Genomic DNA, 15,566 nt, shown 5'->3' on the forward strand with positions numbered 1-15,566 from the left:
GAAAGGATAAGCAAATTATCATTCAGCCATACACTGAAATATTACTCAGTCATAAAGAGGAACACAATACTGATCTGTGCTACAACTTGGATGAACCTCAAAAACATGATGCCAGGGAAAGAAGCCAGACACAAAAGAGCATATATCACATGATTGCTTTATGTGATATATCCAGAATAGGTAAATCCACAGAGGCAGAAAGCAGATTAATGGTTATTGGGGGATGTGGGTAGTGGCTTGGGAGGTAAGGGGCAGGGGTGGGAATAGAGAGTGACTAATTAATAGGTACAGGGCGAGGTTAATGAAAGAGTTTTTATAACTAGATGTGGTAGTTGCACAAAATTGCAAATACATTAAATTCCACTGAATTGTATACTTTACAATGGTTAATTTTATAATATGTGACTTTAACTTCAATTGAAAAAAAAAAGAGCATCAACTTCAGTTCCTTCCATCCCACATCAGGGCTCAGGCGCTCCCTGGCAGGCAGGACCAGATACCAGCCCAACCCTAGGCCTGTTGGCTCACGCGGAGCAGGAATGGCACTGGGGTCATGGCCCTCGTGTAGGTGATGTGTGTGTCTCGCAATGAGTGTGCAAGGTCTCACGGAAGTCTTAGAGTCAGAAGAGGAGAAACTTGAACCTGGGGCTGCAGAGCTCCTTCTGTTGCCAGTCTGTCTTATCACTCAGGCCCCTGCAGGGCGGGTGCGCTCCCAGGCCCGCCCTCCTCCTCCCCCAGCCTGGGCACTAGATGCTGGTTCTTAGAGTTGGCCACCAGCCAGGCGGGGCGGTCCGCTGAGCTTTTGCTAACAGCCCTTTAGAGATTGGATGTCCCGAAGGTCAGGGAGCTGATTCTACGTGCTGCCACTTCTGCCCATAGTCAGTTGTAAGAGAGGAGCATGGAGACAGTGGTAAGAACTGCGTCCAGGCTCTTGGTCTGGGTGGCCTGTGTGCTTGTGGCCCTCTCTGCTGCAGTCACTGGTAAGACACACCTGCAGGACCTGCAGAAGTGGGATCTTCTGGGTGGTGGGAGGACTCAGAGGGAGGAAGCACGAGTGAGGGAAGGGAGGGCTGGGCAGCCTGCTCAGGGAGGAAGCCCTCCATGGGGAGGAATGCCAGGGTCATGCGTCTTCTCTGGGCAGGAACTCTGCCCTCGCTGTCATGTGGATCTCCAGAGCAGCCCTGCCCAGGGACTGGATTGTCATATTTTAAGGGGACCTAGGATTTGCCTTAATCAGTAAGATATGGCCATAGAAATGACTGTCATGAAAGGAAAAGTCTGCTCCCCATTGCCAGAAACAGGGGGCACGTCATAGCCTGCAGGGCTGCTCAGGGAAGCTGGAGTTCCTCCAGAAGCAGAAGGCATGAAGGGGAAATGTGGATGAGAGTTTCTATTGTTTGCTGGAGAAGAAACGGGTAAGGCAGGCCAAGGAGGTTTAGATGGTCTAGTTGGAATGACTTCAGCGGGCTCTGGGCATGGGGCTGTCCTTAGATGTCTAACCGTGGGGTGATTAGGGCAGGTAGCTAGTGGCCAGGAGTATCAAGGGCCCTCAGAAGAGGTGCCCTGGTGCAGGGGCTCTGAGTTGATTGGTTTGCATTTGAAGGCCACACTTTCCAGTGAGCTGTTGACCATTTCTGAGAACAGGCTAGCCCTGGGAGGGCAGGCCGTCCAGGGTTAGCAAGCTTCCTAATGTCAAAATGTAAGAATAGAGAAAATAAAAAGATGTATTTGTTACATCTTCTTCAGCAGATGAATAATCTGAGGTTTAGAGAGTGTGAGTGGCTGGCCCAAGGCCCAAGCCCATCTCCTACCCTCACCCCACAGTTCTGTGGGACCAAGGAGAGCTTGGTTCCTTCACTCGGGCTAGTCTGGCCTGGAGGAGAGAGGTAGTGATGCCAAGGCAGGGAGGAGGAAGTGGGGTTAATTGCGAGACTTACCTCACAGGCAGGCTGGGGAAGTTCAGCGAAGTGCTCAGAACAGGGCCTGGCAGAGTAGGTGCTCAGAGAGCCGACATTTAGGGAGTCCATCGGCTACCCTATCCTTTCATGGAGGCTGCAGACTCACCCCAACCCCTCTGTCCCGCCCTCAGGGCGAGAGGCCACTCAACCTGAAGTCGACACCACCCTGGGCCGCGTGCGAGGCCGGCAGGTGGGCGTGAAGGGCACTGACCGCCTTGTGAATGTCTTCCTGGGCATCCCGTTTGCCCAGCCACCCCTGGGGCCTGGCCGGTTCTCAGCCCCACGCCCAGCACAGTCCTGGGAGGGTGTGCGGGATGCCAGCACAGCCCCTGCAATGTGAGTAGCCCCAGGGGAGGTGGGCAAGTGGGCAGGTGGCAGGGGTCCAACTCCCAGGGCACGTGGGGCTGACACACTGGTCCTCGGGCTCCTCCTTGGCCACAGGTGCCCGCAGGATCTGGAGAGGATGAACAACGCCAGATTTGTGCTGGATGGAAAGCACCAGATCTTCCCAGTTTCAGAGGACTGCCTGGTCCTCAACATCTACAGCCCAGCTGAGGCCACGACGGGGGCCAGGAGGCCGGTGCGCAGCCCAGAGGGTTCTGTCCACCCAGCCAGCTCTACGTGGCCTGCACCCCCTCCTCGTCCCTGCTCCAAAACTGCTCTAAGGGTCCCGGGAACACCCTGAGCAGGGGTGTGTGTGGCTGGGGTCACTGACCCTTGGCTATCTCTGCAGGTCATGGTGTGGTTCCATGGAGGCTCTTTGGTGGTTGGTGCCGCCACCTCCCACGACGGATCTGCCCTGGCCGCCTATGGGGATGTGGTAGTGGTGACAGTCCAGTACCGCCTGGGGCTCCTTGGCTTCTTCAGGTGAGGTGGCAGACCTGGCATAGGGCGTCCTTTGTACTGAAGCAGGGCCAGCTCAGGAGAGGAGTTGGCTTGGGGATCTATGGTGAGGGTGCAAAGTTCGAAGGTACCTCCCCCAGGCAAGCAGGGAGTCTGGGGCAGAGAAGAGTGTTCCCTGAGGCTCCACCCTGGGAGGAGGGGCTCAGCCAAAACCAGAATTTTACAATGGACTTGGTTCATTGGGCAGAGGTATTGGCTCCTGGTCGGGGGCCAGCAGGGTGTGGGGGGTCAAGGAGCAATAAGCTCTAGCAGCCGCTTAACAGCCAGAGCTGGCAGGGTGCCTGGCCAGGCCCCAGCAAGCCACGTGCTGGGCATATGGATGGCAAGTGTGGCTCATGGCCAGACCAGATTTGGGGACCAGGCAGAGTCTGGCATCTTAGGGACTGATTCAGAGCAAACCTGCAGAGGCTGAGGAAAATCTCTCAGGGGAGCTGGCTTGCCCTAACTACTACCCCACCCGCCCGCCAGCACTGGGGACAAGCACGCGCCTGGCAACTGGGGCTTCCTTGATGCAGTGGCTGCTCTCCGCTGGGTGCAAGAGAACATCAGCCCCTTTGGGGGTGACTTCAACTCTGTCACCGTCTTTGGTAGCTCTGCTGGTGCAAGCATCGTCTCTGCTCTGGTGAGTCACACAGGGGGCTGGCAATGGTGTCTCCTGTGGTCCCAGACCTTCCAGATCTTCTGTCCCTCCCGTGACAGCCATCTGTCCTCTGCACTGCACCCAGGTCCTGTCCCCGCTGGCTGCAGGGCTGTTCCATAGAGCTATAGCAGAGAGTGGAGTCATCACCCTTCCGGGGTTGCTGGATTCTAACCCCTGGCCCCTGGCTCAGGTCAGCATTTCTTTCATTCTCTTACCCGCTCTGTACCAGCCACACCCCACCCTGTGCTCACCCTGAAGTCCCAGACAGAGACAGAGATGATACCAGTCGTGAGCTCCTTGGCAGAGAGGGTGCCCCTAGGCTGAAGGAAGCACACCACCAGTGGGAATTCAGAGCAAACCACCAGTGCCAACCAGGTACAACGTGATCTGAGGGCCCCCTGCCTCCAGCCTCACTTCTCCTGACTACCTGGGCCTGCTCCAGCCTCGGTACTAACCACCATCTCCCCCCTGCCAGAGGAGTGCAGGCTGGAAGCCCTCCCCATCTAAATGCGATCTCATTTCCTTACATGCTCCAAAAACCTTACTGACCCTTCTGGCTCTGGGAAGAGAGTTGACTAGATAATGACACTCTTCTCAGAGGGTGCAGGGGACTCAGACACACACACAGACAATCTGATGTAATGGGGGACACACAGGGTGCCTGGGGACTGCCCGAGCTGATGAGCAAGGACAGCTTCTCCAGGTTGGTGACAGGTCTCTGGCCAGTCTTCAAGTCCCATCTCTAACATCATCACCCCGGCTCTCCTACACACACATACATCCCTGCTCTCCAGGAGGCTGAGGGCTGGAAGTGGGGTGTGGCCGGATGAGAGAGAGGCTAAATGCTCCTGTCTGTTCCCAGAGCTTCGCGGACTCCCTGGCCTGCCCCTCCACCTCCTCGGCTGAGATGTTGCAGTGCCTTCGGCAGAAGGCAGTTGAGGAGATACTCCTTGACAAGAAGTTGGTATGCCCACCCCTTGGGGCTTGGTGGTACGCAGGGGCACTGAGGGGGTCCGGTCCTGGGGGAGCAGAGGGGCGATCACCAGTCTGGGCTGAGGTTTGAGGCAGCCATCATGGAGTGGGTGCAGGGGACATGAAGGGAGGACCACCCTGGCCCCGAGGGCAGGCCGCGTCCTCCAGGGAAGAGGACTGTTTGGAAGCACCTCTCGCCTGTTCTCCTGACTCCCCCGATCCTGGTGGCGTCATCCCCTCTCTCTGCCTCAGGGCTCAGGCATGCAGCCAGGTGACTCCTAGAGGCCCATCTTTTGAGGCGTGGCCCTGACCGAGAGGCTCTCTGCCTTGTTTCTCCTGCAGAAAACTATAGCTTCCTACACCGTCGATGGGACCTTCTTTCCCAAGACCCCCAAGGAGCTCCTGAGGGAGAAGCAGTTCCACTCTGTGCCCTTCCTCCTGGGTGTCAACAATCACGAGTTCGGCTGGCTCATCCCCAGGGTAAGTGTACCCTTCACAGCCCTGCCCCAGACACTTGTCTCCCACCCCAGCATCATCACCACAGCCTGTGAGCTGAGCACTTCTGTTTGATAGGTGAGAAAGCTGAGGCTGAGAGGTTTGAGGGACTTGCACCGGGTTGCCCTGCTTCATTGCCCCAAAGCAAATGTTTCCTTCTTGGGAACCAGATGTTTGCCCTTTCTGAACAGTGCTGATCCACGGCATATTCCTGCCTTGCTTGGTTCTGCTTTATACACCTCTGAGACTAGTTAGCTTGACTCTTGGGTTTCAGACAATATCAAGCCCACTGGGGGACATCATGGCCCAAGTACCTTCCAGGCGTTTCCGTGCACAGACCTCCCCACACATAGTGACACCATGATGCTTTCTTTCCCAGCATCTTGTCACATCATTCTTGATTTTCTACCCTTCTTCACAGTCATTGATTTCACAACTGCAAACGCTTCCACTAAGAAAGAGTCCCATCATAATGTTCCTTCTTTGCTGCCCTTGGGCAGCTTCTTGTTTTTCTCTCTGAAGCTAATGCTGCAGTGAACATCTTCATGTCCACAGCTTTTGCCCTGGCTTATTCCTTTGGAATGAATCCCCAGGGGACGCATTTGGGTGCTTGCTGGATGAGAGGCTCTTGCAATTTTGACATGAAGTTTGTAGGATGCCGTTTGTAGGAGTTTCCAGGCCATGTGTGTGTGTGTGTGTGTGTGTGTGTGTCTCGGTGTGTGATGGCAGAGGAGTATTCAGGGGAACCAGTGCCCTGAGTCAGGTAGGCAGCCTTGCCCCTGTTATGGCAGCTGCCCAGCAGCCCTGCGCCGTAGCGTATCAGCTCTGGCGACAGCCCTATGGCTGTAGTGTACCAGCTCTAGCGACAGTCCTGTGGCTTTAGTGTACCAGATCCAGCAGCTCTGTGGCTGCAGTGTATCAGCTCTTTTACCGGTGAGAAACCAAGCGGGCACTCAGAGAGTTGGAGAACTCGGGTTTATTGCCGGCGGGCTCAGAGGAGATCGCTCTCCAGAGTCTGAGCCCTGAAGAGGGATTTCACAGGGCTTTTATGTGCTAGTTCTTCCGGGTCCATGCTTGGCGGACCAGAGTGAGAACTGGCAAGTTTACAGAAGCAGATGTGTGGGGAGGGGTGGTTAGGGGTAGTTGGCCAGGTTTTGCTTAGTCATCATGCCGGGGTCTCTCCTTTCTACATTTTTATCGGGACATTTTCTCCTACACCCCCACACTGTCAGCTTGTAAATAAAAGAGCAAACCCGCTGGGTGTGGAGTGCTGTGCCCGGCACTTTGTAGCCAAAGATACTTCTCAGAAATTGGGTGGTTCAGGGTGCTGCTCAGCTCAGCACTGGTACAGGCATTCCTTCCACCCTCCTTGTTCACCATATGAGCATAATTGTAAATTTCTCAGCCAACCAGATGTTTACTAAATATCCACATGAAAGCTTTAGCCATGGAAAGTAACTCATAGGCCTTCTGAAAACCTCATGTGGGTCGCCATTGGCATGTAACACTTTCTGAAATTGCTCCTCCAATTTTTTTTTTGTCTTTTTCTCTTTTTATATTTTAAGGGCCACACTGCGGCGCATGGACGTTCCCAGGCGAGGGGGCAAATCAGAGCTACAGCTGCCAGTCTACACCACAGCCACAGCAACGTGGGATCTGAGCCATGTCTGTGACCTCCACCACAGCTCACGGCAATGCTGGATCCTTAACCCACTGAGCGAGGCTGGGAATCAAATCTGCATCCTCATGGATATTAGTTGTGTTCATTACCGCTGAGCCACAACGGGAACTCCAAAACACAATTGATTTTTTGTGTATTGATCTTGTGGACCATCATTTTTTAAAAAGTTTTGCTACTTTAACTTCTGTGGCCTTTAGTTTAGGCCTTTAATTCCCAACGAAGATCAGCATTTCCCTTTGGCTCTACACTCTTTGCGTTTATTCATCCGTGAACTTTCTGTTGCTGTTCTTACGAAGATTAACAAAAAGCCTGCAAGCCATAAAATTAACTTCAGTAATTTTAACATCTGCATCATGCTTACTCTATGTCAGGGCCTATATGTGTGCTAACTCAGTCCTCACAGCAATTTTATAAGGTAGGATGTTGTCACTCCCCTTTTACAGATTAAGGAACTGAGACACAAAGGGCTGAAGTAACTGGCCTAAATTATGCACCTGGTAAGTGGTAGACCTAGGATTTGAACCCAGGAACTGTGCCCTTAAAACTGTAATATATAAGAGTTCCCCTTCGGGAATTCCCAATGTGGCTCTGTGGAAACGAATCTGACTAGCATTCATGAGGATGCGGGTTTGATCCCTGGCCCTGCTCAGTGCGTTAGCATCCAGGTGGCTGGCGAGGCTCAGATCTGATGTTTCTGTGGCTGTGGTGGAGGCCAGCAGCTGTAGCTCCAGTTGGACCCCTAGCCTGCAGGTGTGGCCCTAGAAAAGAAAGAAAGAAAAAAAAAACTGTAACACATAAAAGAACATTTGACTTTAAATGCAACATATTGACTTTCCATGTAGCCCCTGTTGCAGCACCTGGGGGGCCTGATGTTATCATGTGAAAATGTTGAGCATACTCTGGGGTTGCTTTTCACCACTTGCCTCTTGTATTTGGTGCTTTTTCTTCTCTTCTCAATTCAAAATTTGTCTTTTTGGGTCTGCAGGCTAGAGGGTCTGGCTGCATTTAGCTCCATAATGAGCTCGTGAGCACAGGGCTGTGAACATTGGCCTGCTTATTGCTGGGAGCTGGGTGAGAGGGTGGGGTAGGGGAGCATGGGCAGTGATCAGGCTGTGCTGAGAGGGCCTTTGTGTTCCTGCAGGGCTGGGGTATCCGGATCAGATGGATCAGATAAATCTGGAGGACATGCTGGCCCCCCTGAAGCCCTTCGTGGGCGGACCGGTGAGACAAAAGACAGGAAGGGATTGTCCAGTGGGGGCTTTACCCAGCCCAGTCTCTCCAACACCCACAGCTACCTACCTACCAACCACCAAGCCCCGTGGTCCATCTGCTGAATCTTAGTTCCACCCAGGAATCTCCTTGGCATGAGTCAATGTGGTTCTCAAAGGAAGAGCATCATCATTGTCATTTGTGTCATAGACTGCCCCTTAAGGAGCACATGACCTCTGCCAGGACCTGTGCTGAGCCCCGGGACAGGCATGCACCTCCTTCGATCCTCACCGCAGCCCTGTGAAGTAGAGACTTTCCTTATCCTCATTTTACAGATGCAGAAACTGAGGCTCGAGGTCTCATGGTGGGTAAAGGGCAGAGGCAGAACTTGGACCAGCTGTCCAATCCCCGAGCTTCGGCTGTCAAGATTGCACTGTCACATGTGAAACCAGCTGGAATCTGGGATGAAATCCCAGCCCTGGCTACCTGTCCAGTTATCCTAACCCCTCTGAGCCCATTTCTCCATCTGTAAATGAGGATGATAAGCCCAGCCGTGTGAGCTGTTGTAAGAACACTGGATGGTGCATTCGAAAGAGTCTGCCAGGGAGCTGGTATCCAGGAGGTGCTCAATCTATGTGCATTTCCCTTCCTTGAAACTCCCAGAGCCCTCCTCATTCACACAACCTCATCACTGCTCTCTGGAGTGGGGAGTCCCCATGATTTAATTCACTAACTTCTTGGTGGACTTCAACTGAGAACCTGCTCCAGGCCTGAACCCCATGCTTCACTTAGGCTGCCAAACAGCCTCCCAGGGAGGAAGCAACCTGTCTGAGATCACACAGCCAAGCCGTGATTGCAGAGCAATCATTTAACCCCAGATCTGACCTTATCCCACCCAGACACCGTCAGAACCCCCAGGGGAGATAGCTGACCCCTGGTACATGAGCCCCAGGACATGAAAGAGGCCAAGTAGGAGGGTGTGGAGCTTCTTGGGAGGGTCTGCCATGACTGTGGGACCTGAGCGGGCCTCTTGCCCTAGGATGCGCCTGCTGAGGTGATTCCCACCATCATAGATGAATACCTGGGCAGGCACTCAGATGGACAAGCCAAACGAGAAGCCTTCCAGGAATTGATGGGTGATGTCATCATGCACTTTCCTGTGTTGGAGTTTTCTAGAAACCTCCATGGTAAGCCCATCCCTGTGTACCTGCCCCACCTTTCCCACTTGGGCCCAGGAGCTGGGTTATCACAGGCGACATGGCCGCACACTTCACTGCTACCCCCACACCCCACTTCCTCTCTGGGCTGCAGTGTCAGGGCAGGGAGAGGTGACTCAGGCAGGGAGCTTCGCAGAGGAGAAAACCAAAGCTCAGAGAGGGGCAGAGACTTGTCGGAGTTCACCCTGCAGGGCCCGGTACCAATCTCAGGATTCGTTTGATTCATGAGTGATTTCTTTGGCTTTTAGCCGTGTCCAGGGAGAAAAGTATTCCTTCCTTCAAGCCTGGTGGCTAATCACTAACACAGGTCTGGAACAGCTCCAGGGTCCTGTCTCTGTGACCTGTGGCAAGATACTTAAGCCTTCTGGCCTGTTTCCTCATTTGTAAAATGATGATGATAATAGATAATAATCTAATCCATAGGTTGTTACGAGGATGAAATGAACGATGACACATGAAGCACATAGAATGGTGCTCAGGGAGTTCCGACATGGCACAGCGGAAACAAATCCAACTAGGAACCATGAGGCTGCAGGTTTGATCCCTGGCCTCACTCAGTGGGTTAAGGATCCAGCGTTACTGTGAGCTGTGGTGTAGGTCGCAGACACAGCTCAGATCTGCTGTGGCTGTGGCTGTGGCTGTGGCTGGCAGCTACGGCTCCGATTCGACCCCTAGCCTGGGAACCTCCATATGCCATGGCTGTGGCCCTAAAAACCAAAAAAAAAAAAAAAAAAAAAAAAGAATGGTATTCAGCACCTTGCAAGCACTCTGTAAATGTTTGCTAATTATCATTTTGTCGTCATTACTGGTAGTGGTTATGATGAGCCCATCTTACCAAAGATAGGACCTGATCAGACTGTGGGTGCCTGACTCTCATCCAGCCCTCTCTCCACAGCTGCTGGGGCCTCCGTCTTTTTCTACGAGTTCCAGCATCGACCTAGTTCCTTTGCGAAGATCAAGCCGGCCTGGGTGCAGGCTGACCATGGGGCTGAGATGCCCTTCGTGTTTGGGGGTCCTTTCCTCACGGACGAGAGCTCCATGCTGGGTGAGGATGGACACACAGGCGACCCTTAGGCTGCCAGGCTGCACCAGGCTAGGGCAGGGCTTGCAGCAATGGAGGTCTCAGGTCAGCACAGTGGACCTTTGCATCTCCTTCAGGACCCACCTGACCCTGACCCAAGTCTGTCCCTCCCACAGCCTTTCCAGATGCCACAGAGGAGGAGAAGAAGCTAAGCCTCACCATGATGGCCCAGTGGACCCACTTTGCCCGGACAGGGTGAGTGAGTAAGCAGGCACGCCTGGTTTTGGGCCTAGACTTCCCAGATCTGCCTTCTGGGGAGCGGGAGGCCTTGGTCTTTACTCATTCCTCCCACTCAGGGACCCCAATGGCAAGGGGCTACCTTTTTGGCCACCGTTCAACCATTCGGAGCAATATCTGGAAATCAGCCCGGTGCCACAGGTCAGCCAGAAGCTGAGGAAGGCCCGAATGCAGTTCTGGGCAGAGACACTTCCCACCAAGATCCGACAGTGGCAGCAGAAGCAGAAGGGCAGGAAGGCCCAGGAGGAGCTCTGAGGCAGGGCCTGGACCTTCTGGGCTGGAGGCCAACCCTAGGGGTGGTCAGGTCCCAGCAGGGCAGCCTCCTGGCCCCCTGCTAAGAGACTGTAACCCAAACCAGGCTGATGGATGGTCACGTCCCTTAAAGCAGCAGCCCTTCCGGGACTCCTGCTTCTGTCTAGGGGGCCTTTGCACAGACTTCTCCCTCTTTCCCCCTCCTTCATGGCAGTTGCAGCTCATACCTCAAGCTCTCCAGGGGACCCTCCTCCTCCAGGAGGTCTTCCCTGCCTTCTCTGGGCCTGGCCCATCTGTGTCCATTACAGCATAGCCCACTCTAGGCTAGCACTGTTGGTGTCGGTGTTTTCCTCTCTAAGGAGCTCTCTGAGCGTGGAAATAAGCCTGATCACACTCTGCGTCTCCCACACCAGGACTGGGCAGAACCTGGAGTCAGAGGATGTTTGGTGAGTGAGTAAAAGACTAAGAGAGTGTGAGAATGGTGGCTGCTGGATGTGAAAGCAGGGCGTTTAGACCCCGAAGCTGGGCTTAGTTCTGCACAGATGTTGTCTTCTCTGACCATTAGGTGTCTGGACTCTGAAGACAGAGACCCATGTGGAAGGAATCCTAAGGCATCAGGGGATCTAGCCTAGAACAGATTGCAGTCCCCAGAGGCATCTGAGGAAGGCTGGTGGAGGTCCCTTTGTCCATGCTATCCAGTCTTGGCCCTTGTACAAAACAGAGCAGAGTCCAACAGGGCCAGAGCCCTGACCTTTGGACGTGAGATGCAAGCTTCAGCCCTAGTGCTTCACCCCTTTGTGGCCTGGCTGGCCTCTTTCCTCCGTCTCCTGCTAGGAGAGACTAACTTCTGGGGTTTCTCAGCACAGCTCTCAGAGCACCTACCAGAACACAGGAGAACAGGATGGGGGAGGGTGTCTGGACTGGTGCATCACTCAGGCTGTTTTCACAGAGAAAAGAAGAGGTCTACCCACTCAGGCTATAACAGGTGAAAAGCAGCCAGAGGTTTTTGAGTGGGGGCGCACATTTGTTTCTTTGAAGATCAATGCACTGTTCCCTTGAGACGTCTGAATCTTCATACATGTCACTGTTTCTTCCTCTGTCCTCACTACCCCCTCCTCCCAACTCTGGTCCCACATATGCCCTTCCTCCGTCAGACTAAGTTCCTGGCTGCTGATGCTTACATGAAGATCACTTGCAGTTGGGACCAGTTTGGTGTTGGGAAGTCCGTTTGGGGCAGGAAAGAGAATCATATGCCAGAGAACACTGAGTTGTGCCAGTTCCTTGCTCAAAAGCTCCCAGTAACTCCCTATCACCCTCAGGGCAAGTTCAGGTTCTTTACAGGGCTTTGAAGGTGGCCTGTTCTCACCCCCTTCTTTCCCCCAGGAAGCTTGCCCCCATAAGCTGGTAGAGAGCCTGACAGGGAAACAGGCCCCGATCACACTGGGGACTGTGTTACTTGGGACATGAAGGGCTACAGGCACATGGAGGCATAGACTAGCCCTGAGGGGGACAGGGGAGGTGGACATCTAAGCTGAGACCTTCAGGACAAGCACAGAGGTTGTACAGGCCAGCAGGATAGGTTTGAAGGGTGGGAGCAGGGAGAAAGGGTGTTCCTGGCAGAGGGAACAGCAGGAACAAAGGCCTAGAGGTTGAGATGTGCTGAGAAACATTTCTGCCCGTGTGGAGAGGTCAGCAAAGACCGGACTGTGAGGGGCCTTGCGAGCTGGAATGGGGCGCAGACTTGAGGGTGATCAGAGCCTTGGAAAGGGTCTAACCAGGGGATGACCTGAACAGCTTGGAGGTGGTAGAGCAGGGACAAGGACAGCAGGGAGGGGGCCAGTATGGGCCAGCCTCCAGGTAGACAGAAAGGCACCAGTGGGCTCTAGATGTAGGCTTTTGGATTGACAGATGGACCTGAGAACAGACGGGGCACAGGGCGAGGGAGGGAGGATACCCCCGGGGGCTGCCCGGAGGCAAGCAGAACCAGACCGGGAATCAAGAGCTTGGTTTTGGCCATGCTGGATGTATAAAGAGGCCTCTTGCTCCAGGCCTGAGGGTGCACCACCCCTGGTAGCCATAGGGTAGCGGAGGGTAGGGGGACATCACCAGCTTTTTCTTTTTTTGTTGTTGTTTTTTTGGTCTTTTTAGGGCTGCACTCGCAGCATATGGGGGTTCCCAGGCTAGGGGTTGCATCGGAGCTGCTGGCCTATGCCACAGCCACTGCAACACAGGATCTGAGCCGCATCTTCAACCTACACCACAGTTCATGGCAACGCCAGATCCTTAACCCACTGAGCGAGGCCAGGGATCGAACCCGCAACCTCATGGGTACTAGTCAGATTCGTTTCCACTGAGCCACGACAGGAACCTGACATCACCAGCTTTGGTGTCCCCATTCCCAGAGGGCACTGGAGAAGGTGGCCAAGCGTGCTAGGGAGGCTTCAGACCCTGTCCCCTGCCAACTTTCCCTTCCTCTCCTCCCCTAACCCCCAGCTTCTAGGGTTTTCCCCACCCGGGGGAGGGAGGCTGTGCTTATACAAGGTCAGTGCTCCTGGGGTTCCAGTCCCTCTACCTCTCTAGTCCTGCTTCCCTGGAGTCCCACCCACCTCTGGCCAGGGTGTTCTCAACCCCCTGATGGCTCCACCCTGAGTGGGAACCCAGCAGCCACAAAGCTGAGGGAAGCAAGCCAGGGCCACCCACAACCCAGATGGAGCAGGCCCTGCAGGGCAGAGGCTGGGGGCCTGTGAGCCGTGTGAGTGTGTGAGCGCTGGGGCACTGCAGGATCAGATGTGTACACCCGGACCCAGTCACCAGACAGGGGTCTGGTAGGTGTTCCCAGTAGATACAGACAACCGTGTGCAAACCCAGTGCCACACAGTAACTCACATACTCGGGCAGTCCCCCCCGCCCATGAATAGGGTTCCGGTCCAGTTCAGCAATTCGCTAGATGTGTACCTCTGAGAAAATTATTTAGCTTCTTTGTTCCTTCATTTTCCCATCCGTAAAATGAGGGCAATGGCGACGTTCCCCCTTCATGGATCTGCTGCGAGGACTGAATGATAATTAGCCGCAAACGCCTAAAATAGGGCCCGACACACAGCAGACGGTCAGTAATTGCTGCCAGGGGTAGGTATGGACACAGACTTCACTCACACTGTCTGAAAAATCATATGGCTCCCTTGACCGTAATTCAAAGACAGACGGATTTGGGACTGTTAGAGGGTGTCATAATTTTAGCATAGGGCTCTTTCACCTTAAAATAACTCTTGGGTCCATGTCTGCCCAGAGGCAGATGGACCCCTGTGATGTCTGGGAGTCTCTGGTCCTCCCCGGGGGTCTCAAGGAAGCCATCATCCAAGCCCCTCCACACTTTACCTGCAGCCCCTCTTCTCACATTTTAGAGGTACCAGGTACTTGCTCCCAGACCCCAGTTCCCAGCCCAGCTTTCCCAGGCTTTGGGAAAGCTTCTCCAAGAACAGAAAGATATTTGGCAGGGGAACACCAGCTCCATTTCTCAAGAATAGTGGTGCCCACACATCACTCCTCCCTCTGCCCCAGCCCGTGGGCTTCCCTCCCCGTCAGCCCCTGAGCCCTCATGCCTTGAGATGTCATTGCCCACTAGAGCCTCTCCAGAAGTGGGGTCACCCCTCCCTACCGTCCCTGAGCTGACTCTTCAGATTCTGGGGGTCTTGACCAGGGCACAAGGCAACCAGCTGGCCAGACCCCACGGTAAGAGACCTGCTGAGCTCCGCCCTGTGCTCTAGTTCACACACATTCTTCCTCACCCTTGGGTCTCTGGACCGCCCTCTGGCCCTGAATAGTCTCTGTGAGCTTTAGGCAATCCTCTGGGCTCCTGAGTGGATCCCCACTTTACAGATGAAGAAGCTGAGACTCAGAAAGGGCAAGTGTTTGCCTGAGGCCGGGCAGAGAGAGAGGACAGAGCCAGTACTCCCCTAAGTCTGTGGGCCTTCAACGTCCATGCCCTTCTCCCTCAAGAATGTGCCTTTCCAGCTGCTGGAGTTGAGGTCTGAGGGGCTGATATAGCCGGAGGACCTGGAATTCTGATAGGTAGCACGGCCAGCAAGGGAGGCCCAAAGGGAGCAGTTTTGCAAGCGCTCAGGCGGCACAGCCCACAGGCAGATGATGGGGCCTAGCCCTGCTCCTACTCAGATGCCTGCCTGGGGCGCCCTCTGTCCTTTGGGCCTAGACTCAGAACACTGTGGTGGCTCAGCATGCACAATGCTCCCCCAGCCTGACCGCAGGGCCTCACCCCCACTGACCATAGTGGGGGAGCTACAGGGAAAGGGGCTGGGTTGAGTCTCTCTACCCATGAGGGGTCAGCATCCAGGCCATCCTTCCCTCTAGTCTCCAGGCCTCACGAACCCCCAGCATCATCTAAGGCCCCAAGGAAGTGAAAACTGTGAGCCAGACCATGACTCCTCTTAGAAGAGGTAGGCGGGGGGTGGGGTGGGGGGGTGGCATGGGGACGTTCGGGCCTCCTTGGAGACCAGGCAGCCAGCCCTCAGAGCAGACGCAGAATCAACACATGAGGTCTCGGGGCAGCAAGATAGACCAGGCGTGTGGGTGGTCAGAGTCCCATCAACCCTGCCTGGTCCACGCACATACTTCTGTGTGGAAGTTGACGGATGAGGCAGAGCCAGGGCAGGCCCCAGAGCTAGTGCCCGGCCTCGGCCAGGACCATCCCCTGTGGTGGGAGCTGCCTAAGGTCACCACCCTGAGGGCCGGGAGGAATCTGACTTGCAGTATGACTGGGACAGGCCCCTGTCAGGCTCTCTGTGACCCTTCTCCCACAATATGGGTGAGGCTTCTGGCTCTTCCCACCCTCCCAGAGCCCCACCCACACCTTGGTCCCCACAACCTCCATTCCTGCGGGGCTGCTCCCCAGCCCCCATGTGGCCGG

At 54.7% G+C, this 15,566-nt stretch overlaps 1 protein-coding gene across 1 annotated transcript; it reads left to right on the forward strand.

The window, feature by feature from the left end:
- On the forward strand, window positions 852-10,967 carry CES3 (carboxylesterase 3). The gene is given in 14 exon segments (NM_001243625.1): window positions 852-980; window positions 2,090-2,294; window positions 2,400-2,538; window positions 2,692-2,825; window positions 3,330-3,483; window positions 3,587-3,691; window positions 4,364-4,465; window positions 4,816-4,953; window positions 7,791-7,801; window positions 7,804-7,870; window positions 8,898-9,045; window positions 9,971-10,120; window positions 10,273-10,351; window positions 10,453-10,967. Coding segments are annotated over 14 exon segments (1,710 nt in total). The 5' UTR covers window positions 852-898; the 3' UTR covers window positions 10,649-10,967.

Source organism: Sus scrofa, chromosome 6 (assembly GCF_000003025.6).
Source record: "Sus scrofa isolate TJ Tabasco breed Duroc chromosome 6, Sscrofa11.1, whole genome shotgun sequence".
Lineage (NCBI taxonomy): Eukaryota > Metazoa > Chordata > Mammalia > Artiodactyla > Suidae > Sus > Sus scrofa.